Consider the following 24,757-nt stretch of genomic DNA (forward strand, 5'->3'; position numbering starts at 1 on the left):
CAGCACCTCCAGTCCCTCCTTCAAAATCCTGTAGGAATGAAGATGCATGTTCCCATGGCCCTCCTGGGTTCTCATACCAGCACTCTGTAGAAAAAGACCAAGTAAGTAAAGGGCAAACTCGTCTAATGAACACATTTATCATGTTTCCAACTCCCTTTTTAATTCTTGTAATGAATCAGCAGCCAACTCTGCTGTGAGTGGAAGCAGAGGATTTGGACATCTTTTTCCCAGCTGCTCAGTAGAGTGCTCTGCAAGCACCAAGGAAAAGCAGTACCTATGGAAGAAAAAAAATTACCTAATTCCATCTCAGGTAAAAATGTCATCGTTCATGAGGAATACTATTTTTAGCCAGGTCCTAAACATTACAATTTATTTCATTCTGAAACACTGAACACTAATTTCTCTGAACACTAATGGTGGGATGGGGAGGAGAAGAGGAAATTGGAATCATGTTGCTCTTGATTTTCTTTTTGAGGTCTTGCTCTTCATATGAGAAAAGTGGCTCAAAAAATTCCAGGGCTTTTGGGAAGAGGTGAAGGTTAGGGTGATATGTTCATCAGCTTCCTGCATGGAGGATATATCCCCCAGGGTACCCCACATGCTAGCAATTCCTGCAATGGCAGATCTGCCACAGCCAGGGAGGCAGTTTTCAGGAACATGGCATCTGTTCTCAGTTAGGTCCCTGTATTTGCTTTGATTTAGGATAAATTTAGAAGGAAATTTCCAAAAGGTTCCTTCTAGAAAGCAGATTCAAGTGGCCCTTCCCTTAATTGGTTTGGGAAAAGATTTCTTTGGAGAAAAGTAGAAAAACCTGTTTATTTAACAAGTATTTACAAGTATAAGAAATGTATAATATTAAACAATAAAGCCTCTCACTGTTCTGAAGAGATGTAAATTCAGAAAGTCCTTGCCGTGGGGTGTAGCTCGGCTCACCCAGTCCCTGATCAGTCCCTCCTGCACTGAAATGCAGCATCCCAAGCCCCAGTGGGCCACAAGTGTGAGCTCCCAGTGGATTTTTTTGGGTTTTCAGTCTAGAGAAGGGCTGACCAGTTCCAAGAAAAAGAGAAACCACAGTCTGAGCACTGGGTCAGGGGACTCCACCACAAAAGAGGGTGCCCAGGCCCATTGGAGAGGTGCCCCATGGATGCAGTGCAGACATCCAGGGTACAGGAGGCACAGAGCCCAAAGGCTGGCTTAGGGGATTTGTCACTTTAGCCTTTCAAAAAAGCCTATGCCTATTGTAAGGCAGGAAAATATTGTTGTGAGACCTCTCCTGCAGCCAAAACTTTCTTTCTCAAAAGAGAGCTAAGCAGGCCCCCATGCCTATCAATCCTTGGCAGATTAAAATATTCAGCTGATACTGGACAGATCACTTCTCCTCTTGCAGTGAAGGCAGAGCAGTGCCTCAGCTGCTGTGGCAGACCCCGAGCTTGCTGTGCCAAAAGCCCTGCAGATGCTGCCAGTGCTTCTGGGGACATGTTCTGCTGCCTATCATGAGCTAGCAGACAAGGTATTGCCTTGATGACCACGGGATGTGCCAACCACTCCTGCACCTGCACCCAAAATTCAGTTTTGCATATTCATCCCTTCCTGTCCCAGCTCTCAGAGGCTTGGCATTGCTGTGCTATGCTGTGCTCACCACAGATGTTCTCTTCCAGGTGCCTCTCCTGGCATATGAAAGAACCACAGAGCCAGTCTCTCACAAAATAGCCCAGTACAGCACTGCTCTCCTCAAATGGCGTGAAACTTCTGCCTGAGGCCATACCTTTCATCTATAAGCATTTGTTTTGAAAGATATGACCTGGCAGAGGAGAAGCACACCACTCCTCTCACTGCTGCTCTTCAGTTTTGCACAAGTTTTGTAAAGGCAGTGGCCTTCTCATCCACCAAGGCTCTGGGGCACAGGGAGGATGATGTTTCTCCCCCTCAATCCTGCCCCCACAAATGGTTTATAGCCCAGTGATTTGGGACCAGCAGAAAGGAGTTGGCTTGAGAATCCCCTCAGACAGAGAAGAGACCTAAATCCCTGCCTAGTTCCTCCACATGAAGGTGTCTAGGCATGGACCTACTGTATACTGATGGCAATCAGCCATTTTTTTATAAGACAAACCTCTTTCTACAAGCACTCAATTCTCTTCCTGGGATAGGAAGACAGCCCAGGAAGACTAGCCAACATCTTGGCCTCACAACTGGGGAGTTAAGTCTCCAGATTTGATGCTGAGCCACGTGTACACGGTCTTGGCTGGGAGAAGCACCTTGCAGCCCATCACTTAGCCAGCATGGCATTGCTGGCATGTGCTGTGCCACCAAACTGAGAGCACCTCTAGGAAATTGCCTGTGAAAACTAAAGCACCTCTAGACCAATGGGTATTGTAGCAGTTTCCAATTAAATGTGGTTTTAGGTAGAGTTTAGTTGTCTTTGTGGCTGCGGTCATTGTCTAGGATTATAGACTCCAAGCACAGAAAGGTGAGAGCTGCATTACCACGATGCTCTGCTTGGGCTTATGATCCTTTTTTATGCAATGGAATACACCTCCCCCAACACAGTACCACACTAAAGCAGCCCCAGCATGAAGCTGGCTCACAGCCAGCCATCCCTGGGAGCCACAACTGTCCCAGCTCCCTCCCTGGTTGCTTGCCCCTCCACCAGTGCCAAGCAGCAACCCCTTACATTCTCTCCTGTCACTCAGCAGCTCTGTGCAATGCTCAGGAGATTTACCAGACTCCAGTAATTTTCTCTCCCCACAGAAACACCATTATGGAAGGGGAACAGACCAGAGCATATGGGCAGACACAGTAATTGATCTTTTCTCCGCTTTATTTTAGATAATTCCAAAAAAATTGTCTAAGTTCAGTGCTTGTAAAGTGGTTATGCCATGAACAACATCCACTGGGCATACATGAGGTGAAACAGTGTTTTAATCTAGAGAGGCTGAGCTTCACTGGAACCCCAGCTACTCCAAGCAGCCACCAGCCCACAGCAGTTCCTCCCTTCCCTGTGCAAGCATGGGCAATTTCATTCCATGACAGCACAAGCTCCAAACACAAAACTCTCATGATAATTGCTCATTTTTTCTCCCATAACTGTGTTGGCATGGCTCTGTCTATCCTGCCATTGACAGAGGCAACCAGACTAGTGCAGGAGGATCTACAGCAGTGAAAACAAGACAAAACTTTGAGGAGCAGATGAATGGCTACCACCTACCACTGGTCATGTTCCCATTTTCATTGGCTTGGCATGCTCTTTAATGCCATGTAAAGCTGAGTTAACTGAGGCATGAGGCTGCCTATATTATTCTGGCTGCTCTTGCAAGGGTACAAGCCAAGAAAGCAACCTTCCTGGGGAAGAGCAGCAGTGTTGTCATGCTAGGAAACAAAATTATGCTTCTGAACCACAAAACTGCTTAGTTCCTATTTCATTTCTCCAGAAGGTCAATCAGCTAACACAGTAGGCAGTGAAATGAACCCCTCAGCTGCTGAAACCAGCATGTCCCAACCACTGGGCAGCAGCACTTGAGCCTGCTGTATTAGACACCCTAGGTATTTGTGCTCTGTGAGCATCAAGGTTTTTGCTTTAGCCAGGAAAGTTTACTGAACTGCACACCCAGCAGTTCCATCCCTCCACTGCCAGCTCAAATGCAGGTCTTACCCTCAGCCTCAGTCCCTCAGCACAACCATGCTCATTGCCCTGCTTCTGATAGACCCAAAGAGCCAACACGTGATCCCAGCCCACAGAGCTGAGGGTGAAGACAGCAAAGCTTTGTCAGGTGGCTCTAAAAAAAAAAAAAAAGAATACATGTGCCTGTGTAAATGCTCCACCATAAACAGAGCTGTAACGATACAAGCAAGCCAGACCAGCTGCCTCAGCAACCAAAGACACTGAGAGCAGCTACTCTGCTCTCATTATGCTGACACAGTCAGAGCAACAAACTCCCCCGTGAACCAAGGACTTATCTAGAAAAGGTGCTTACAGGGATTAGGACTTCATTCCTTTTTCACAGTCAGACGGCTCTGACCTTGACTTCAGAGGCTTGGGAGGTTGTGCTGGGCCAAGTACAGGGTGGGAGGGTTTGGACTGTGACCCTGATGACAAAATCAATAGTGCTCACGTGGCTAGCGCCACTGTGTAAATAAGTGGCTTCTGAATCTCAGGGGCTGGTCTTCTAAAATGAAAAAACATCACAAGAAGACATAGAGATGCCCTCCTCCAGCATGTCTTAAATAATTCTGAAAAGTTAATGTTAAAAAAGGAACAGAATGTTCCTTTAATGTTAAAGTTAATTTTAAAAGAGGAACAGAGTTTGTAGGTTTGTAAGTATCTGTTAAAAGAGTACTAAAAATCATATATAAATACATTAAATGCATGAAGAAATATGATTGAGTTGAATGTATCAAGGAGATGCAAAGATTTTAACTCCTCCTCTTGCTGCTATATTTGTAGTTTGGGACTCTTTTGGTTTTAAAAGCAGATAACCTTACAGAGAAACTAATTCAGGAAGGCAACTTCAATAAACACTTTTTGGGGAAAATCTGTGCAAAGAACTGACTAAAAGTATAACCAGACAATATATAAGCAGTCAGAATACATCTGTGACAGATACAGGTGAATTACCTGGCAGTCTTTTTCACTCTGACGTGTGGCAATCAGATCTGTCACCGGTTATTTTTAGCAGACATGGGGCCATGAAGGACTCACTACAAAGTTTTTTGTATGATTTCACTTACCAATACTTAATAATACCTGTACCAAACTTTGAGGCGATGCAAACTTCTGCAATTTGTGGAAATGAGGATCATAGGTATACAATTCCTACAAGTAGGAGTTGGTTGTTACAACAAAGCCAGAGGTCCCAATTAATGTGTTTTGTGTAAAAACTAGGAAGCAGCTGGCTTGGGTTTCATAAAAGTTACCACAACAAAGTTGCAATGGAAGGGGCAAGCAAAGACACACGTCCAGACTGAGTATCCTTTATCCAAATCACAGCACACACTGTTCCCAAGACAGGCCTGTCCAGAAACTAGCTTTGGCAGCTTCTGTGTCAAGTGTCAAGAAAGGGATTGTGCACAAAACATAACCTAATCAACGGCTGAAATAAGCTGAATCATATACAAGAACTCATATCTGTTGCTGTTAATCTACTCGAAGTACAAAAATCAACTTGCAAAATTGCCTGTTAGACTAATATTAGACTTTCCTGTCCCTCTTGTTTAATAAGGGGTTCATATTCCCTAGCAGTCATGCAGGTGTGACTGCAGTGAGGAGATGGCCCTCACTGGGTTACCTCAATGGGTGGAGATTCACCAGCGAGTGAGCCTTCCTCACTGTGATGGCAGAGAAACCGTGCAGAACTGAGATGCCTGGACCAAATATTGCCTTTCTCCCCTTTCACCCAGTCAGCAGTGCCACTGGAGTGGAGTTCCCTTTCCAGACCAACTGGGGAATTTCATTATTGCAGTATAGGTGACCAGTCTGTGGAGATGTGCATTAGTGTCTTTTGTACCACCCTTTGAGCTTTGGGAACAAGGAGCTGGACAGAAGCCAAAAGGATGGAAGAAGATGTGGTCACATCACAGCAGGTTTTAATTGGTGTTACCAATGTCCAGATGCTGCAAGTAGGAACAGTACACAGAATACCGTGTTATACTGGAATATAACCAACTCTCAAAGCATCTGTCACCCAACAGACCTTGCTTACAAGAAAGAACTTGATCCATTAGGACTTGACCCACTAGAATGTGCATGAACTTGCAGAAGATGAGATTAGATTACAACTTTAACTAATATAAATATTAGTCAAGGAGTCCTTAAGAGATAAAAGGGAAAAAAAAAAAAAAGCCCAGGGGGTTACTACATCTAATTATGCTTATTGTCAGAAGTGGGGTACATCCAGAGCAGACTTGGGTACAAAGGCCACTAAAATCCAGTAGTGCAAACACTGCTCTTTCTCATCTCTGCAACTTGAGTAAATGTTCTTTTTTCCCACTTAACTTCAAAAAGTCTCACTCTCATTGCCTAGAATTTCAAGTGGTTTCCTGGGAATACAAATAGAGGAATTGTCCTCATGGTATTAGCTCAAATGTAATCTTTTTGTCTAGAAAACTCACCAGAAGGGATAATTTACAGTAATCCTACAATGAACCTATGAATTGCTCTGTGTGGAGAAGAAAATGTGCATCTGTACTCTGTGGAGGAGACGACAGACATGCACCCTTGAAAAGCAGAAGTCTTGAATACCTTAGCAAATTGTAAGTTAAGATTGAACCTCCAATTATCTGTAGAGGTGTCTGGGCCTCCCTGGTTAGGGGAGAGCCAAGGAACATACCATTGGCTCTTCCATCCACTCAGCCTACAATAGATAAAAAAGTATTTCACTGGACTGGAACACAGCTCTCTGGTCTCTGGAGTGTTTCACACTCATTCCTAGCCAAGCACAGAGACACAGCTATGGAAGGATCCTTCTTGGAAGAGCATAGCTGAGGTTCAAAGTGTCACCCAAAAAAATCCTGAATGCACTAACTGTTAGCAGTGAGGACCTGATTCAAACCAACCCATTAAAAAAAAAAATCAGTTCTATCTTAACAGAGAGGCAGTGTCTGAGGAGCTGGCCAGGTAGATGTCTGCAGGCAACGAGACAGCAGGAAATGGTGCTTAGACGGCTTGTGAGCAACATCCAGGTTCCAGAGATCCATGAGCCTGTGCTTCCCTGGACTCTATCCCTGGGGTGGCAGTGGGAGGATACAGAGAGCTCATACTGCTTCATACCGAAGCATTAGTGTGGTAATGGCTTTTGAAAACATCGATTTGGCAAAATCGTGGGGTTTTTTTTCCCTTTTCACAGAAATCAGAGTACTGGTCTTACAGCTTTCATGTTTTGGTTTTGTTTTTTTTTCCTTCAACAGCAGTTTGTCCTTTAAAACAATCAAAGAAAATAAATATTCCATAGTTCTGACCACAGGAAAAAAAAATCAGCTGACAAAATAAGCTGATATTTCAGCTGACATTCCCAAGTTTTTCTTTAACACAAGCTTCCCCTTCCTCTTTTCCACCACCTCTCCCACCAACAATGGAGACTACTAGCTATGATTTGAACAGCTTGTGAAAATCACACAGGCTGTGGCAACAAACACATCCTGAGGTTTATAACACTGCCTGCATGAGGCTGATGTGTCTGAATCAGGTTTTCAGGAGACAGGATCACAGCTAGTCACACAGCCTTGGAGGAATAGTAGTCCCAGGCCTGCTCTTGCCACTTCCCCAGGCAGGTTTGGTGGCAGCCTTCATGATGTCTCCCGGCTTCCTCCAGTGCATCCAGGAACCCCTGAAAGGGTCCTGTCAAGCACAAGGGCCAGAGCATGACTTAATTCAGTATTATGTTAGGTGAATTAATTCCATACCTGGTCTCTGCACTGCAGTGATGCCCCAGGTGCTTTTTTCTGGCAAAGGGGCAGATTCTCCATGCAGCTTTACCTTGTTCACTTAGAGAACAAGAAGAAAATAGGAATTTTTCAGAGCAGAGAAATGTGACTTGCCAAAAAGAAGGAAAATGAAGGCCTATAAAACTCCAGAGAGAAATAACATTAATAAATAACATTAATTACTTGCTTAAGTAATTTTCATGTCATAGTTTTTTTTCTCTAACTTAGAGTTAGCAAAATGAGACAGCTCATGGCTTTGGCTTGCAAATCTGTCATTTAGCCATGTGATGGTTTTCTCCGGACTTTGGGATATAGGAAATAATCTAACTTTTAAATAAATATTGATACTACACTGCAGTGACATACATTAAGATGCCTTCCCCTCTCTCAACACTAATCAGTCAGTGAAATAATATCTGATACATTGATTCCATTTGAAAACTGTAATCATGTACCTCTACATTTATTCTCATGTGTGAACATCATTGTACCAGCAGTTCCTGTCTGGGAAGCCCCTGGGACCACTTCACCTGCACCAGTTATTACCTGACATCTCCAAGGATTCCTCAAAATGCACGTGGCTGGCAGAGCACCCAAGTGTTGGCAGTACTGAGGAAGAACAAAGAACAAGGTGAAAGGACACAACAGATATTACTTCTTCCTGCTGCAGTGGGTCTTTCTAATCTGTGGTTTCAGCAAATGGAGACTGAGCAAATTATCTTTTGCTCTAAGAGCAAGACACTAAGATTTGAATCAGCTGTTAAGGGAACTTAGATAAGAGACACCCAGCCTTGTGCAAGCTGGAGAAGAGAGAGTATTGTGAAGGACTGAAACCACGTCACCTGTCACAACAGGATATATTGCACCAGTCAGACCTAGAGGGAGAGCAAATTCTCCACTGAATATGCACTTGTTCGTAATATCCTTCCACAAAGGCCTTGCCATGGCAGGAACCTCAGCCTCCAAAAGCCCTTGCCTCAGGCTGGAACACAAACTGAGTGCCAAGAGGCAGCACAACTCTTGATTTCTCATAGACACTCTCTGCAAAGCATTTTCTTGGGTGTCCCATTACAAAACAAGTTGATGGTAATTGTGTCTGTCTTCCCTGAATCTGCACACTCAGCTGGCCCTGCTCCTCCTTGCACCACACACTTGAGGTCGGAGGCACCCATGGACACACACTGGTTGGGACTGTGAATGATTTTTGCAGGACAGTAGCAAAAGGGGAGCTTGGCATAATTATAAACACACAGTCCTCTAGGTGTCATACATACTGCAATGGTTTGGGACATGACTGCAATGGTTTGGGACATGTAGTTTCTTTGCAAAACATAACGTTTAATTGTATCCTATTAACATTCCTGTGCTGTAGTAAAATGTGTTAGTGTAGCAAGTTTTGACGTGAGCTCTAGGTTTTGGCTGAGAACCACTCTACACTGTTAGTGCCATGGTGTGGCTGCTTGCAGTAACTACATTTCCTATATGCTTTGCACCGAAAAAGGAATTCAAACCCTTCGGTTTCAAAACAAAAACTTCTGAAATGCAGGCTGCAGCCTGGGACCTGGGAAATCCATGTTCCTGGTGGTACAAGGGAGCTCAACTTTTTCCCTGCCTACCCCTACTCTGCATGAGGTTAAAGTATTAACATCGAGGCTAGCAGAGATGGCTGTGGAAGAAGGAACAAGGGGGCACGGGAGACCTGGGAAATCTTTCTGATTAACCACACAGCTGTTGTGTTGATACTGAGTTCTCTTTTATTGTTTCTCCTGCTAGGTAAACATTTCTTAAGAAAAATAATTTGTACAGAAAAACAAGAACACCAAGTGAAAGCACCAAGGCAGTGCTGCAGATGGCTCTTCCTGTACAGACACACAGTTCCACAGGGCAGATCTGAAGTTCTTGGGAATTCTGGTTGCTCTTGCAGAGGAGTATTGGCATCAGCAAGAGTAACTCATCTCTTCAGCACATGTTTGAAGAGGGATCCACTAGTGCAGGGAATGCTCTGCTTTTTTCTCCTTGGCTTTAGCAACATCTCACTGTTCCTGGTTGGTGGTTGCCATAACCTCATTTCTCTTGCTCAAACTGTGCAATGCAGCAAGCTGCCAGCACTAGCCTGGCCAAACATTCCAGAAGAGGCCACATCTGGAAGTGCTTTCCTTCAGCTTTGCAAGACTTTGCTCTCCTTCAGGTATTCCTTACAAGGCACACTCTGAAACAATAGGAAAGGTGAAAGCATGACCAAGCTCTGCTCTACCAGCACTGCAGCAGCAGTTTCTGCTGCACTCCCCCTTGCACCTAGTCTCTGAAGCCTGGCAAGCCCTGTGGAGCTCAACTCACAGCACCTGATGGAGGAAGGAAGCTTCACCACAATGAAGGAAGGACCTAGACACAAGAGTGACCTCCCCTCTGCCCACCTGTGCCCCGTCCATGGTCAGACATTTGCTGGCACACCATTCACCAGAACATGAGGTGGAAGTAGAAGAGCTCCCTCCCAAAATCTGGGCAGCATCCAGTTTGAGGCAAAGACAAGTGTCATTGACCTTTTACAGCATTCCAAGAACTAAAGTCCCTCAGCTCCCTTGCACTCACTGGATAAATTGCTCAAAACCTGTTTCTTTCCAGTCTCTCCCAAGGGGGAAAAAAGAAAAATTAGTCTCTGTGCAAGTTTATTTGTTCTGTGTGTTCCTTATTTTATATTTCAAATGCCAGCTTTCAGTCATTGAATCCAGACACTCATGTTAACAATGAATGATTATATTTTCCATCTGAATGTTTTCCCAGAAGCACAAGCATTAATGCAAAGTATTCTTTTTGCAAGTGGTAGTGTCGGAACGTGTATTAAGATGAAATATTTAACTTGTGTAGATGAAACTGCTTTGCTGGAACCAGCAGAGACACACCAGTTTACACCATCAGAGACCTTAGTCCACAGCTGTTTCCCCACCCCTGGGCAGCCAGGATGCTGCGTTTGAGCCAATAGGATTTATGACCATTTTAAATAGAAGCGACTTTCTCATGCGCATCGGTAAACTGCTGTGCTATTGGACTGCAGGGAGCTGAGTATTTTTCCACTCTTTTTAGCTATTGCTATCAGAAATCATGGGTTAGTCGATAACCACATTCCTCTGAGATGAGTTTGCCAGTGCACTGAAGGAGATCTGTTCACACTGGGAGGCATTGTTTCCCAGGCTATTCCAAACAATACAGAAAACACTGTGTTCTCATTTGGGTACTATGAAGAAAGAGCTCAGTGGAAGGGCTTTTAAAGCACTAGCATATGCAACTCTGTAAACTATATTCTTTAAATAAAGAAAAACCCTCTATGTCATGTAGAACTGAATCATGATTTGCTCATGGACTGCATTCAGCGTCAGAAATATGGATGAGCTTTGGCTGGGCTTTCTAAACAACAGAAATAAATACTTCACTCCCAGCAGAAGAGGAAAAAAGTATATTAATTTTAAAAATCAAGCAGAGATCACACAAACACTTGAGTCCCTTCTTTCTCAGTAGCAAAACATAATGACAAATTTATTTAAATTGAGAAGAATCAAAATATTTGGGATAAGATCTTGCCCTGACTTAACTCTTGCCTCAGAGACCTTAATACTAAGTCAATGCAGAGCAAGGAGAGGTTAATCTGTCTATAGTGAAGTGAATCACTTTTGCCAACCAGGTCAGAGGTAGTATTTCAAGCACTAACTTGGTATTGATGCTTTAAATAGCAGCAGAGAGTAAATGCCCCTACATAGCACTTGCTGTGAGGAGCTACTCAAATACACATTGGTTTTCAGGTGGCCCTGCAAAACAGCAATGTCCTGGTGGAAAATGAAACTGGGCAGGCTCACCTGGGTTTGTCATTCCAAGCCAGACAGTAAGATGTGGGTAGACTCTTCATTGTCCAAATTAGAAATGAATGGGCTACACTTACATGCTCAGTTATATCATTGCTCCAACAAAGGATCTCAGTCTTCAGATATCTTTCCTACCCCACAGCATCACTCAGAATATGTACTATATGTACTTGGTGTTGCATTGCTTGTTCCAACCTCATGACTTACCCACAAAATCTAACAAATCTCTTTTAGCTTAAAAGTCAGCTGGATCAGGCCAGAAAATGAAGAGCAGGAATTTTTCCAGTACGAGTTCAACACAGTCCAAAAATGAAACAAGTTTTTAATGAAGCACAGCATAAAGCACATGTGAAAGATAACCATTTTTCATAGTGGAAGCTTGAACTGCTTCACATTACTTGAATCCTTCAGAAACAGAACAATTTAAAACCCCAACTACATTTCTGTCCTCTTGTCCACTTCCCTTCCCCTCCCCCTTCCATGCAGGCAGCCCCGGAAAAGTCCATAAGAGGTGAATGGATAGATTGTCTCCACTGGACTGCACTGGGATTTGCTGCCTAGCATAACTTGGCCTATCATGTTCCTGTTATTCTTGCAGGAATCTGTGTTCGAAAGAGCAATTCCAAACTGAATGTCTGCATCGCAGCCTCTGCCAAGGAAAGTCTCCAGGATGGATCATGGCCAAACTTAATGCTGCAGCTTTAAAGAAGCAATTTTGGTTCAGGGAGTTTTGTTCTGTTTTGCTTTTAAATCTAGTATATTTTGCAATGAACTATTATATGCACCCACATATATGCCACACCAAGAGGATGAAGAAGAGGGAAACAGTAGAGAAGAAAAAGAAATCTAGCAATAAAATAGCAGGTCTATTTTAACAGAGCTAAATGTCCCTTGCATATTTCTCCTTGTATGTGTTTTGAAACAGAACCAGGTCTGAGAACAGACTGGAGCATTAATAACAACCAGCATGATGGCTGCTGGAGTCCAAATCACAAGTGGATACAGGCTGTAGCAAATACTGATCGGCAGTCACAACACCATTAATTTTCTTTCCAGACTCACAGTGCTGCTCTAGAGCTCAGGTAGGGACAATAGTCTCACACTGTGTCATTTACAAGTGACAGGAGAGGCAGTGAGGGAGAGTGTGTCAGCAGTTATCCAGAGTAAGAAGCATTATAAGTTTTCAGAGATTGTTGCTCTAAGCCCAACAGAAACTTCAGTGGGGATTTGGTTGGGTCTTGTGCCAGAAATGAACAGATATACTCAACAAATTCCTACAACACGACAGTCTAGTTTTTATGTAAAATGCTGTAAGTATTCTTAAAAGGAAAAAAAAAAAAGTAAAGAAAGAAAAGAAAACCGCAGAAGAGCCGAAGAACAAGAAATAATCTGCTGAAAGCAAAAAATGGTTTACATTTTTCTGTGAGGCTCATTCAAGGTGGAAAGACTAGAAACATGTTGGAAAATGTTTAGAGAGATACTAGATTGATCAAAGCACTTGGCTAGGATAAGGAACTAAAGGATCTGAGTTATTACTTCTTGGAGAAGTGGCTGCTGAGGAGGAGATACGAAGATAGAAGAGACAACCAAGGAAAAAAGACCACTCTTAAATTAGGAACCTGAAAGAGACCCAGTGCACTGCTTACAATCCATTCACATTACACTGCTGGGCAAAATAAAAAAACAGCAAAGCCAGTGCAAGGTCCTTGCAGTGCTGTTGGAGCTGCGATGAGGCAGCTGCTGACAACAAGCCTGGTGCCTACAGGCTGGGCCCCTTCCCCACATCTGCACCCCACTTGGTGAGATGCCAAGTCCCTGACACCACAGTGTGGGTTTTGAGAGATAAGTTTTTGCAAATCTGTCTGTCACACCTGGAGGTGTTTCCCCTCTAGGCCTTCACTCCTCTCTACTGCCACAGATTGATGTCCAGGAGCAGAGCACACTGTGCACTGCAGTGTGCCAGCCAAAAACGTGGCGTCCTGACCCCAGCTGCAAAAGAGCTGATGTGTGCCTGAGGGAGAAACATACTTTAACCCATTTTAGCTGCTTGTCAAGGAAACATGAGTCAGATCTCTAACATACCAACAGATATTAAATGGCAGCCAGAGCTGACTAGCAAATGAGACTTCTTCGTCTCATCGAGGTTGAGCCAAGTAGAGCTGAGCAGTTGCCAAAAGTGCTAGTCCCTGCCCTGCCTCTTACACTGCCTCAATTATTCATGCAGATTGCAAATATGGGAAAACTAGACCCCAAGAAAATTAAAATCACTTAGGTTTTGTTGTCGTGGTTCTGATAGATTTCTGAGCATTCAGTTCTTTGAAGATGTCCACTGGGAGCACCCAGCCAAGAGAAAGACCACCCCCTCAGAACAGTCTCATGATTGGTTTTCTGTTGGTTACCTAATCCAGCACAAAGAAGGGCTACAAATATAGCTGGCCACACAAACACATGCCAGCATGGAGAGACCGAGAAAACTGCAGGTAGAATAAGGGAATACAACCACAGCCTTCGGAGAAAAATGACACCAGACCACAAGACACACAGGGATCCCTAAGGTGACCTCAGCTCAGAAGATGAGGATATCCAGGCATCTCCAGAAAGGGAGAAAACAAAACAAAAAACCATGTTTACCCTGCTTACACTGGGGAACTATTCTCTACAATACTTCCCTTAGGAACCCAAGGGCAGCCAGTACTGCCAACAGTGCAGTACTTCACGTGTCAGTGGCCACAGAAATGGCAGGGGTGAACCAAGGTAAGAAAGCACAGTCTGAGCTGGAACTCAAGCTGACAAATTCAAGGTAGGGCTAGGGGAGCACAAACCCTTGCAGCACACAAGAGCAGTGTAAAATCACAGCAGATCATTTTCACACAGTCTTGTGATAGCCTTATCACAAGAGGTAGAGCAATACTGCAGTAAATAAAAAGCTAACAAATTTTTCATATTGAAAGACATAGCAAATATTAATCTGAATCAACTTCTTTAGGTGATAAGGGATGCTATTCACAGGATCAAAGTCTCTTCATTTCCTCTTTGCAACACTGACAGATTCAGCTGGCACTTTGCAGTCACACAGGTGGCTTGACAATGATGAAGTGTTCATCCCAAGCTGACATAGATATGGAATAAGAAAAATATACTGGCAGTCAATGCACAATCTAGACTTATTTATAATGCAAAACCAGATCCGGTTTCCCTTCTTAATCTATACTAAAACTCAGACTAAGGAAGTCTAGCAACTAATGAATCTAAACCACAGGGGAGGGAAAAAGACTTTAAACAGAACTTGTATTTTGAAGTCTGAATGATATGGTATCTCTAAAACACAAACAGCTTTTAATGCTTTTTTATTATTATTTTTAACTCCGCTTTGATTTATGTCCAGGAAAACATATTAGGCCCAAGTTTTGGGCCTGAAGAACTTACAGGAGTCTAAACCAAGAAGCTGAAGCACTTCACCAACAGAGGAGCAGCTGAATAGCCCAGACAGGTCTTGACAGCGCCAGTCAAGGAGAGGGAGGGGGAGAACATCCTTTAACCAGCAACCTCAGAGGAGGCCTACCTTATTAACCATCAGCATTGCACTGACTAAACCACAAATGTGCATTCCCTGTACACCCACACGGGCTCTCAGAACTAACCCATGGCTGGGAGCTGGATTGCCATGAAACACAGGGTGGACAGGTAGGTATGGCGTTGGGAGAGAAACCTCTCACCAAAGCACTGCCTCCAGAGACATGGCTTCCTCTCTAACTTAAAGTGGGCTTTACTTTCTCATACCTTATCAGAAAAAAAGACCCCCTTAAGGACAAGGTAGCCAGAGAGCTTCCCCTCAGTCTTGCCTGATTGGGGTATACAGGACCACAGTGGTGACAGGTACCTGCAGGGGATTTCTTCCTGGGAAGAAGGGGAAAGGTTGTTTTCATGGAGTATATCCCACATCCCACGCCGATCTTGTCAGTAACTCATTAATGGTTCGAGGGAGTCAGCTAGATTTGGAACTAATTTTTTTTAAGTGCAAATGTTTTTCTGTTACTAAAAAAGAAGAGTCAAATATTTTCAATCACCTGTAATGGTTTGGTAACTCTCCAGGAACTTCCTCCTCATTCTCAGATTGAACATAAAAAACAGACCCAAAAGATAGCTTTTGCTGCAGTAGTGTATGTCAAGCATTTACTTTCCTATTCCTCATTAACCCCAGCCCAGGAGGGTGTTTTCTGATGCTCCCTTACATAAGGAGTCAAAAAAGTCTCCTGCATAAGAAAAACATGCTGGGTTCCTCAAAATGTTTCATTCTAAGGAAAAAATACATTGTTTATTGAGCTGAAGGCAATATTTTTGTATTACATTAGAATACTCTCACTCATCAACTTTCTGAAAGCACACTTTGGTTTTCAGTTTCTCCCTGCATCTTGCACCATTATACCTCTGGTTACCTAACCAAATCCACTCTTGTATGCTAGTAGATTTGGGGTCATTTTCTTTTTTTTAATGATAGCTTGATATACTGGGATGGAACTGACCTGATACCTCCAGAGAACACAAAGGTGGAAAGGACTTACCAAGTCCCTGCTTTTGGTCATTTCTGCTTTGCAACTAACCACAGCAAATGAATACAGACTGGACCTTGGCAACTGTCCATTCATTATTAACAAATTAACAGCTTTGTAATTCCTTCTTTCCTTTTGTTCTGTGTGCAGACACGCACATATGAGCCTAGGGACTTAGACTTTTTCATCTTGACAAATCCTTCCTCCTGCTCACCCCAGTTTTCAACAGCACAACGGGTGGCCAATCAGCTAAACTTCCCAAGGCCTATCAAACAGGCCTTAACTCATTTCCAGTTCAGTCCAGATCTTCATGAGGAAATACAAAACAGCCATGAAAAACAACATCTTCTTTCTGCAAGGCCTCTAGGCCACTATTGTCAAGCAAATATGTGCCCCAAATGTGGGCATTCACAAGCATCTGTGCATAGCCTAGCTGCTACAGAGGGCATGGCTGCACTCTAGAAAGGTTTTTGTGTCAAGGGCAGCCTCCATCCCCAACCTGCCAGAGCTGCAACCACTTTTCTTGTCACAGAAGCAGCACCAAGTGGCCAGTATGAGACCAAGAGGCAGCCATGCCACTGCACCATCACACAGGTCACTGGCCCGGCTCTTCCTGCCGCATCCCTGCTGGGGTCGCTTCAGAGGCTTTTGTGCAGAGCAGACAGGGCTGAGAGGCTCCCCCTGCGCGGCCATCTGAGGGAAGGGATTGTTTGATTTATCACATGGGAGGAAAAAATAAAGCTCCCTCGTTGTTTGTCATTTGGGATGAAGAGGAAGAAGAGAGTTCTCTTATTTTTGGTAGTAAAGAGCGTTCACTGCACATTGCTTTCAAAGAGAGGAAAGGAAGTGTGGGGGCAGGGTGCTCAAAGCGCTGTGCTTTGGGCAGAGTCCTCTCCCAGAGCTGGGTGACCCTCAGCCAAGCAGTTCAGCAGAGTGTGGCAGTGGTGCAGGGCATCCACATCCCACTGTAACCCGAGGGCATCGGGCAAAGGCACTGCAGGGGCAGGGGAGGGAGGCCCTGCCTCCTCCGTCTTGTGCATCAGCCCTTCCTTTCTGTGGCGTCTTGTGCAAGTCAATGAGGTGCTTTGTTTGATGGGAAAATCAAAATGTTTGCTTGACCCAAAACGAACTTCAAGGTTTTAAATTCACCAATAAGCCATGACAAAAAAATGGGGTTGTGAGTTAATGCCTACAATTTATTTTCACATTTATGTGTTGACAGCCAATCAAAAAAATAATGATACACACAATGAAGTTCTGTCTCTCACTTGTTTTTCTCATGAATGAGATTGCATATTTCTAGTTACTGGTCCTGGGAACTTTTTCAAGATTTTATTTTAAAATTAAATAGAAATGCTTGGGAGAAGAGTCAAGACTATACTGAGCACGGATAAGTTGTACTTAGCAACTCCGTCCCTTTGAGAAGGCTCAATACTTTATTTATTTATTTATCTGCTACGTTTAGCTGGACAGATTCCATATTCCATTACAGTACAGAAGTGATATATTTCATCCTCTAACAATACTTCCCAGTTCTTTATTCCAATCCAATGTGTTTGTTTAAAGCCAAACATGGAATCATAGAATCATTATTTAGAGCTCATTTCCTCAAGAATCAATGTCATTTTATTCCAAATTTCTATTAAAGAAAATACTATTTTAAAAGCCAAACTTATAGATACAATGGAAAATGAATTCCATTCAGATGATGCAATTAACCCCCAGTATAAATAATCTGTGGTGTATATTGTAATATGATAATGTGAAAGTCCAAAAGAACTCATTCCCAGACCACATCAGAAAATCTACTGAGTCAACAACTGCAGCAGACAATAACAGGACAAGTTAAAGGAGCAGAGCATTAAAGCAGGTTAGTTCAAACTGCACAGCATTTAAAATGTCACTGGCAAGATTTAATATGATGATTCACACTCAAGCATTACATGAATTCACTCAGAAAAGATTTGGTAAATAAGATGAGTGTGAAAAGACAACTAGTTCATCTTGCTATGTCAAATTACTGCACGTGGAAGACTGTTCCCGTGTCTGTTTTGCATTATCACTATCAGTTTTTGAAAAATTTAAAAAGAATATTATTTGCTCAACCTATTTGCTTAGAAATTTGTTTAGCTTATTATAAGCAATCACATCTGAAGCTCACTTTCTTGACTAAAGATCCTCTGCACACAAAAGATGTGGCTAAGTAACAGATGTAAGGAGCTAAAATGATTGTGGCAATATACATGCTGTTTCAACTGTTCTCTCTGATAAAAAAAACAAAACAGAGCATTTCAGTAGGATATAAGTGACTTCACTACATACACTAAAAGAGTGCAAGAATCATATGGTAATAATTACCAGAAGTGCATAGTTCCCTTTTTCTTGACAAGAGCCACATGGCTTTTTTTTAATCTATTGTATCACATATATGATGTAACAATATATCAGTGCAAATCAAACAAACGCAAAGCAGCTTTCCAGCTGAGACTCCAGACACACTGAAGTCAGGCAGCTCCAACTGCAGGGTCCTATTCCCAGCTCAACCCTCAACACTCACATTTTCTCTTTCTAGATTGATGTTAAAAATGTGTGGTTTAAATCACTAGTGAAAGTGGAGAAACCACCATGACATTTATCACAAATTCCAACACAACAGCAAAACCGAACATAGGAAGAATTGATCTCCCTCCAAAAGCCTCCCAGAGCAATCATCTCAGGAAGGAGTTACTTATTGGTCCTTAGCAAATACAGGGGCTCCCCCCTTCCAAAGCAACACCTTCACCATGCACCTTGGTTTAAAATCAACCTGCCACCTGATCCACAGCTTAAGGCTACAGCATGGAAACAAAACTAAATGCAGCACAAGACCCAGATATTAAGCAAGGGTATGGCAGAACTATGTGAAAAAAGCAGCCCAGATGAAATTACTACAGTTCAGACCTGCTAATTTCCCAGGTACTGTGGGAAATTAATTAAAATTCAGTGTGGTAGTGTTTTAGAAGCTTGTTACTTTAACATTCTTAGGGTTTTTTTGAGACATGCAATATCTAAATGCTGTAAGTATCACGGTCCCATGACACAACACATTCTTCTGGTGTGAGTTCATGAGGCTGGATCAAAACCACTCCAGAGAGGATGCTGGTGGGTTAATTATGTGACACAAGTCAGGCTGGACATCTGGATGATTCAAAACTTTGTACATCTCAAAGGGGAACATGGTATCTGGGATTCCCAGATGTAGATTCCCTTTTGCCCAAGATCAGGCACCCTGCTCTCCTCCTACCTGCTCACACAGAAATCCAGCATCAGTTAATCAAAGAAAATGCCTGCCTGTTTTGCAGACCATTAGCTATTTCTGGCATACTCTGGCTCTGTTTTACCTTTTGGGATCTTATTTGCTGGGCACATAGCTGAACTCTGGAATGTTGCCCAACTCAATCACTCCCTGCTCCATTGTCATCCTGCAGACCAAAACACCAGGTTTGCCCTGTCTTGACTACCAGTCTCGTATCAATTTTTGCCTACCAGGAGGCTTCACAATACTCTTCACAGCAGAACCTGCTGCTCCAGGCATCACCTCTGGCCCTGCCTCCTCTGCTCCATCAGCATCCTCTCTGCAAGGGCCACACCTTGCTGTATGTCATCCGTTGACAAGGGCAAAGCCTTCCCACCATGCCAAGTGTCCTGCTGTGACTACACAGGTGCTGACTAGGGTGTGATCAGGGCACATTTAGGTCCTTGTTGCACTGCTGGAAATGAAAGTGAAAAGGAGATGGATGAGACGTCTACTCGGAGGAAGTTCAGAATGCCTTCAAGAAGCTGTTACATTGGGCCACATCTGGCTCTTTTACAAAGGGAACTAAAAAAAAAAAGTGCAATACTGCTCATTTCCCACAGCACACAGGTAATCAAGCATCTTCCATGAGCCTATGCGAGCCAGGACATTTTGTGGCTCATGCCAGCCAGTGATGGTTGTTGTGTTAGCTTCCTGTCTTGGCAGTGGCCATTCAAAATGCAATAGCAGGCTGTATCTGTCTGACTCAAGCCTGTACCACCCGTTCTATTGCATTGCACAGAACCAATTTTAATAATCCAGATTAATCCTAATTAATAGGGAAGCTGTGGCATCATTATAAAAAGGGAAAGGTATTCTTTATGTTAGAAGTTTGGATTTTGCAGGATACACAGATCTTAATTTCATAGCTGTACATTAAAGTCAAACTAGCAAAGGAATTGAATTAATCTAGCTTCTACTTCAATGAGCAGAAAAAAGGTTCCCATAATTGTCCCATCAAATCACTTGATTTCGTAAATCACATATAAGTAACATGAACATTTATAAATCCAGAAAAAATAATCAAGTCTTTCTCATTCTGTTAAGTCTACAAAGTTTAGACGTGGCAGGAAAGTGATCTAATTTAAAACTATCGTTTGGGTCAGCGTATCTATTTACAGTGTTCAATTACATGATCATATCATTTTGCACAGCCTTCTTTATATTGGCAAGCTATAAAAGAGCTTCTTCAAATGGAACCATTGTTCAGCTGCATGCTCTAAGAATAGCATAGACTATATATGAGGCCTCAGCACTAGGACTGTGCAGAGGACTTGCCTTGATAAATTCAGAAGTTTCCTATTGCATCAAAGTTCCTTCCTCCTTTCTCTTCCCAGTCTCTCTTGCTCAAATATACCAGACTGTATTTGGGCCAAGCAGCTCCCCCCTCCCTGTTTCCCCATAGGAACTGCTGTGAGGTACTGATCTTCTGCCTTTTCTTTCCTAGGACAGACAACTGCATTTTATTATTTACAAATTTGGAAGACTGTTCCCTTTTTTAGCCATTTTTAGCCTAGTCTGTCAAACAATAACAGTACTAGGTATTATTTGCAGGTCAGTATTTTCACCTGCCAGCTAAGAGATGCAGACAGAAAACTTCCTGGGGACTCTATCAAGCTCTGGACCTCTTTTCTCTTTGCCAATGGGTGATGGTTTATCCACAGCAGAGCAGTGGCACCTCAGTCCCAACTCTATCATCATAAAATCATTGGGAAGTCTACTAGAAAACTCGGGAATTTTTGTATTTTCTTACAGTAATAAAAACATTGTGGGTAATAGAATAAAGATCTTTAAAGCAGCTACAGAGTTTTGTTTTGCTTTTAACTAGTGAGAGGATAGAAGAAAGAAAAAAAACAGCTCTTTATTTTCTGGCTGGTTAAAGAAACCCTAAGAACATCAATGACGGTGATGTTTGATAAGGCTTATATGGAAGATGGTAACAAAAATTCAAACACGAACTGACAGAAAAAAAAAAATCTTAGTTTTAAACCAAGGAGATAACAGAGGAAAAAATAAGTTATGAAAAGAGTAGCAACTCCTTTTTGCTTCAGAGGTTTTCAATACCTCCCAAATCAGGGTCTGTGAAGAAAAAAGCAAAAAAGCATAGCTTATCCAGCTCAGACAGACTTCAGTGAGTCCCAAGGGCATTTTGACCTTCAGACAGGAGATGCTTCAGCAAGCCTGCTTTGCTCTCTGCCTGCAAAAGCCTGTGCTTAAACTTTGAGTAAAGCAACTGTGGGATAAAGACCACCTGTGTGAAGTTTTTGTATCTGTAAGGGTTTACTCGTGCTTCTCAAAAACCTCCTAAAGAAGTAAAATGTAAGAGGGAGGGCACTTCAATTCCCAGATGTCACTGAAGGCAATGTAAGATGAGCACTTGCCAAGATCCCAAATGTCTGACAGGCCCCTGGGAAATCAGCTCAGGGAGTCACCAAAAGGTTAGATTTCATCACAGCAAATGACCAGAAGTTATGTAAGAATATTTTTTCAGATTTGAAGATGTCTCCAAAACTATTCAGGCTGCTTGTATGCAACTTCTTCTAATCTAACTCACTCTGCATCCCAAACATGCACACCAAGAATACAGCAATCTGGCACAAGCTGCTTATGAGAGGGAAGAGGACCCAGCTGCTTTTCATCAAATTATACACTATTGTCCCACTCTCTCTTGGCATACACCTCAGATCATGGCAAATGACATGGGCAAATGTTTGAGGGACTAACACTCATTTTATTTCAGTTTTAAAAATTCTGTCCACATGCTCACTGAAGAAATCCCTTCTAGAAAAGTTTCATGTAAGCTTATACAGATTTTTTTTTTTAAAATCATGTTAGTTTTGGCTTGTCTTAGTCCCTCTGGAATTATTTTGGCCAGGACTCTCAGTTTCTGAGAATCTCACAGATAGTATTACAAAAGGGAGATTTCTTCTTTCCTCTAATGTGCTATGGGGACATTTTATGACATCTTTAAATAACCTGAACTCTCTGGAATATTAAACATATAGAAATAGATTCCCCCTTCAAGTACCATCAAGTTGTGTGAAATCTTTACCCTGGATCAAAGAGGATCTTCTGAATAAATAACTGGAGCAAACTTATCTGATATAGCAAATAATAGTTAGAGTACTTATCACTTTACCTGGACATTCCCCTTCCACATGTTTGAAAATTCTTCATTGGTGAATAATATTAGATCATTATTTAAACAAGAATGCTGTCTCTGTCCTCAAACAGTGTTGGTGTTCTGTGTTGCAGACAGTGGAAAGAAACTTGGTCCAAGAATACCTAAGAAAATGGAAAGAAAAAGGTAAAAGAAAAGAGCACTGAAGATACTGTTTCAACTGAGGTCTCTGAAGCAAGGGATGAAATGCTCCACAAATGTGAAGAAGTAAAAACTGGTCTTCAGAAAGGAGGTCACCCTGGCCACTGAAGGACTCAGGTTACTTTTCTGAGAAGTCTATTTTGGGTTTACTATTAGCAGCACTCTGGATCATTTAGCCTCTCCATTGACTTCTGCCAGGTTTTAATTACAGTTGCTGCACTAGGTTGTACGCAAAATATAACATGCAAACATTTTATCTGGAAAAGCTGAAAGATAGGTGAGTAACATTTGTTTGAGCAGAAGGAAGACTCAATTTGCTGAGAGCTGCAAGTCAAATCTGTGACAGAGACAAGCTTAGAAGACAGGCATTCATCATGTCTAAGGACAAAGGTTTAGGATGATGGTTTCTTGCTGAATTAGGAAAAAGAAGAGATGCACAACAAAATCTTTCTATTAAAACTAAGTGTAATGTCTGATTTGATTATCCAACTACAAAATCATCACCAATGCAAAGTGCATCAAGCCAATGCACACTGAAAAGATAATGAGCAATAAACAGTGATTTGAAACATGATTACACTAAGTCATCTGGATAATATGATAGATATCATAATTCATTATCATCCCACAAATAAACTGCAAAGCTGGCTTCATTAATTACACCTGTAATGTCATCAGTCTCTTAAGTAGTCACTGCTAGTAAAAGGAAGTTTCCACTCCCTTTGAGCGCGGGCCATCCTCCAGATACCTGTACACTGAAATGGCCCCACTCTGCTCCCACAAGCACCCCAAATAAATCCAGGAGGGGTCCATTTGTAATCTTAATTACTCTAGCCTGTTTACTGTAGTTTAAGTAACTCTTTAACATGGGTGGATGAACAACACAGCATCTGCATTTTCTTCACAAAAAGAGCCAATTTTATATCATCAAATAGCAGAGACAATTTTGTCTGATAGAGCACTTTATAAAAATGGCTTATTATTTTATAAACAAAAAATCAAATGTCATTAAAAAAACCTCCTACTACTAAGAACAAGGCTGATTTTTAAACAAAGATAGGTGAGGAGAAAAAAAATCAATTTGATGGAAAAAACCTTTGTAGGAAAAGCTAAAAAATACCCAGCATTTAAAACACACACACAAAAAAAAAGGTTCAGAGGAGGCCTGAGAACTCTTTGTGCTATAACGACTGACTGTAAAGCATTTATGACAGATATTTGTCAGACTTGTTTTTAAAAGCTTCACCACTTTCATGAAATCACTTTCCACATTTCACTAATCTTCCCTGAGAATATATTTCCCACTATATTTTTCCACTGAGCCTTCCTGCCGAAACATATTTTTTAAATGTAAGCCCATTACTTCTTGTCCTACCAACAGTGGATGTCTAATGATACCACACTGCCTTTTGTTCTGCAGTAGCTTTTTACTTGGTTGAAGATTATAATCACATTTTCCTTCACTCCTCAGAGAAAAGTGAAGAGCTTTGTTTTTTCTGTCCTTCCTCATATTTTAAGTATATCTCTGGTCATCTCTATGGCAGATAAAACTGTGATCTCCATCTGATCTCTGTATTTCTTAAAATGTTTAACAATGAGCACACTGCTCCAGAAGAAGGCTCAAAGGAGGGATCATCTCACCTCTGATGGACACCCTCATTGGCCCAGCTCCCACCACAATGCTGCTTTTCCCCCAGCAGCTGGGCACAAATTCTTACTAGGCACCTTACCTTTTAATTCACCCAAGAAGTGAGTCTTCCCCCCGGAAAATACCACTTCTACTACTTCTAGCAGCTGATCGCTGGTTCCAAGAACGGATTAATAGTTGTGGCCATACTGCACTACAACAGTACCAGAGAGATTTGAAGGCTTTACTAGTGCAGTAGCTCATTCACAAAATCACTTACTCCTCAGTAACTCCCCACTTACTCCTATGCTATCAGTATAGGTTTTAGGCTTTGATCCGGAAATTTCCATGTGCTGGAATTAATGGAGTTAGAAACACATTTCCTTCTCTAGGTTTTGTCCATGCAGTTCTCCCTTTTCTGCATTCATTTTGGCTGCCCAGTTAAAAAGGAAAACTATCCTTAATATGCATGTACAGAATAAGAAGTACTCATGTCACTGAAATTGTGACCATACTCACACACACATGCGTGTGCATAAAAGAAAAAAAAAAAAAAAAAGGAGAAAAGGCCTTTCATATATACAAGTCTAATTGAGAAATCCTCCCTGTAGCTGTGAAGGAACAGCCTATCAATACTTAGTGTATCACCTGGCT

General features: G+C 42.3%; 1 protein-coding gene across 26 annotated transcripts in view; it reads right to left on the reverse strand.

Moving 5' to 3' along the window:
- Positions 1-24,757, reverse strand: part of LOC310908166 (uncharacterized protein) — a 112,829-nt gene that overhangs the window by 41,918 nt on the left and 46,154 nt on the right. For 8 of the 26 annotated variants that reach the window (XR_014589794.1, XR_014589795.1, XR_014589796.1 and 5 more), the window contains 5 exons: positions 22,294-22,439; positions 7,963-8,025; positions 6,861-7,319; positions 3,972-4,163; positions 3,650-3,773 (listed from right to left, as the gene is read on the reverse strand). The exons of 3 other annotated variants lie outside the window; for them this stretch is intronic. Coding sequence is in view for 2 of the 23 variants with exons in the window: in XM_083858909.1 (XP_083715035.1) it covers positions 9,575-9,625 (51 nt within the window). In the remaining 21 variants the exon portion in view is untranslated. Of the gene's footprint in view, positions 1-3,649; positions 3,774-3,971; positions 4,164-6,860; positions 7,320-7,962; positions 8,026-9,169; positions 9,626-19,345; positions 19,570-22,293; positions 22,440-24,757 lie in introns of those variants that run through there. 15 more of the 26 variants (XR_014589800.1, XR_014589803.1, XR_014589805.1 and 12 more) reach the window with 10 other exon arrangements.

Source organism: Zosterops lateralis (genome assembly GCF_965231275.1).
Source record: "Zosterops lateralis genome assembly, chromosome: 4".
Lineage (NCBI taxonomy): Eukaryota > Metazoa > Chordata > Aves > Passeriformes > Zosteropidae > Zosterops > Zosterops lateralis.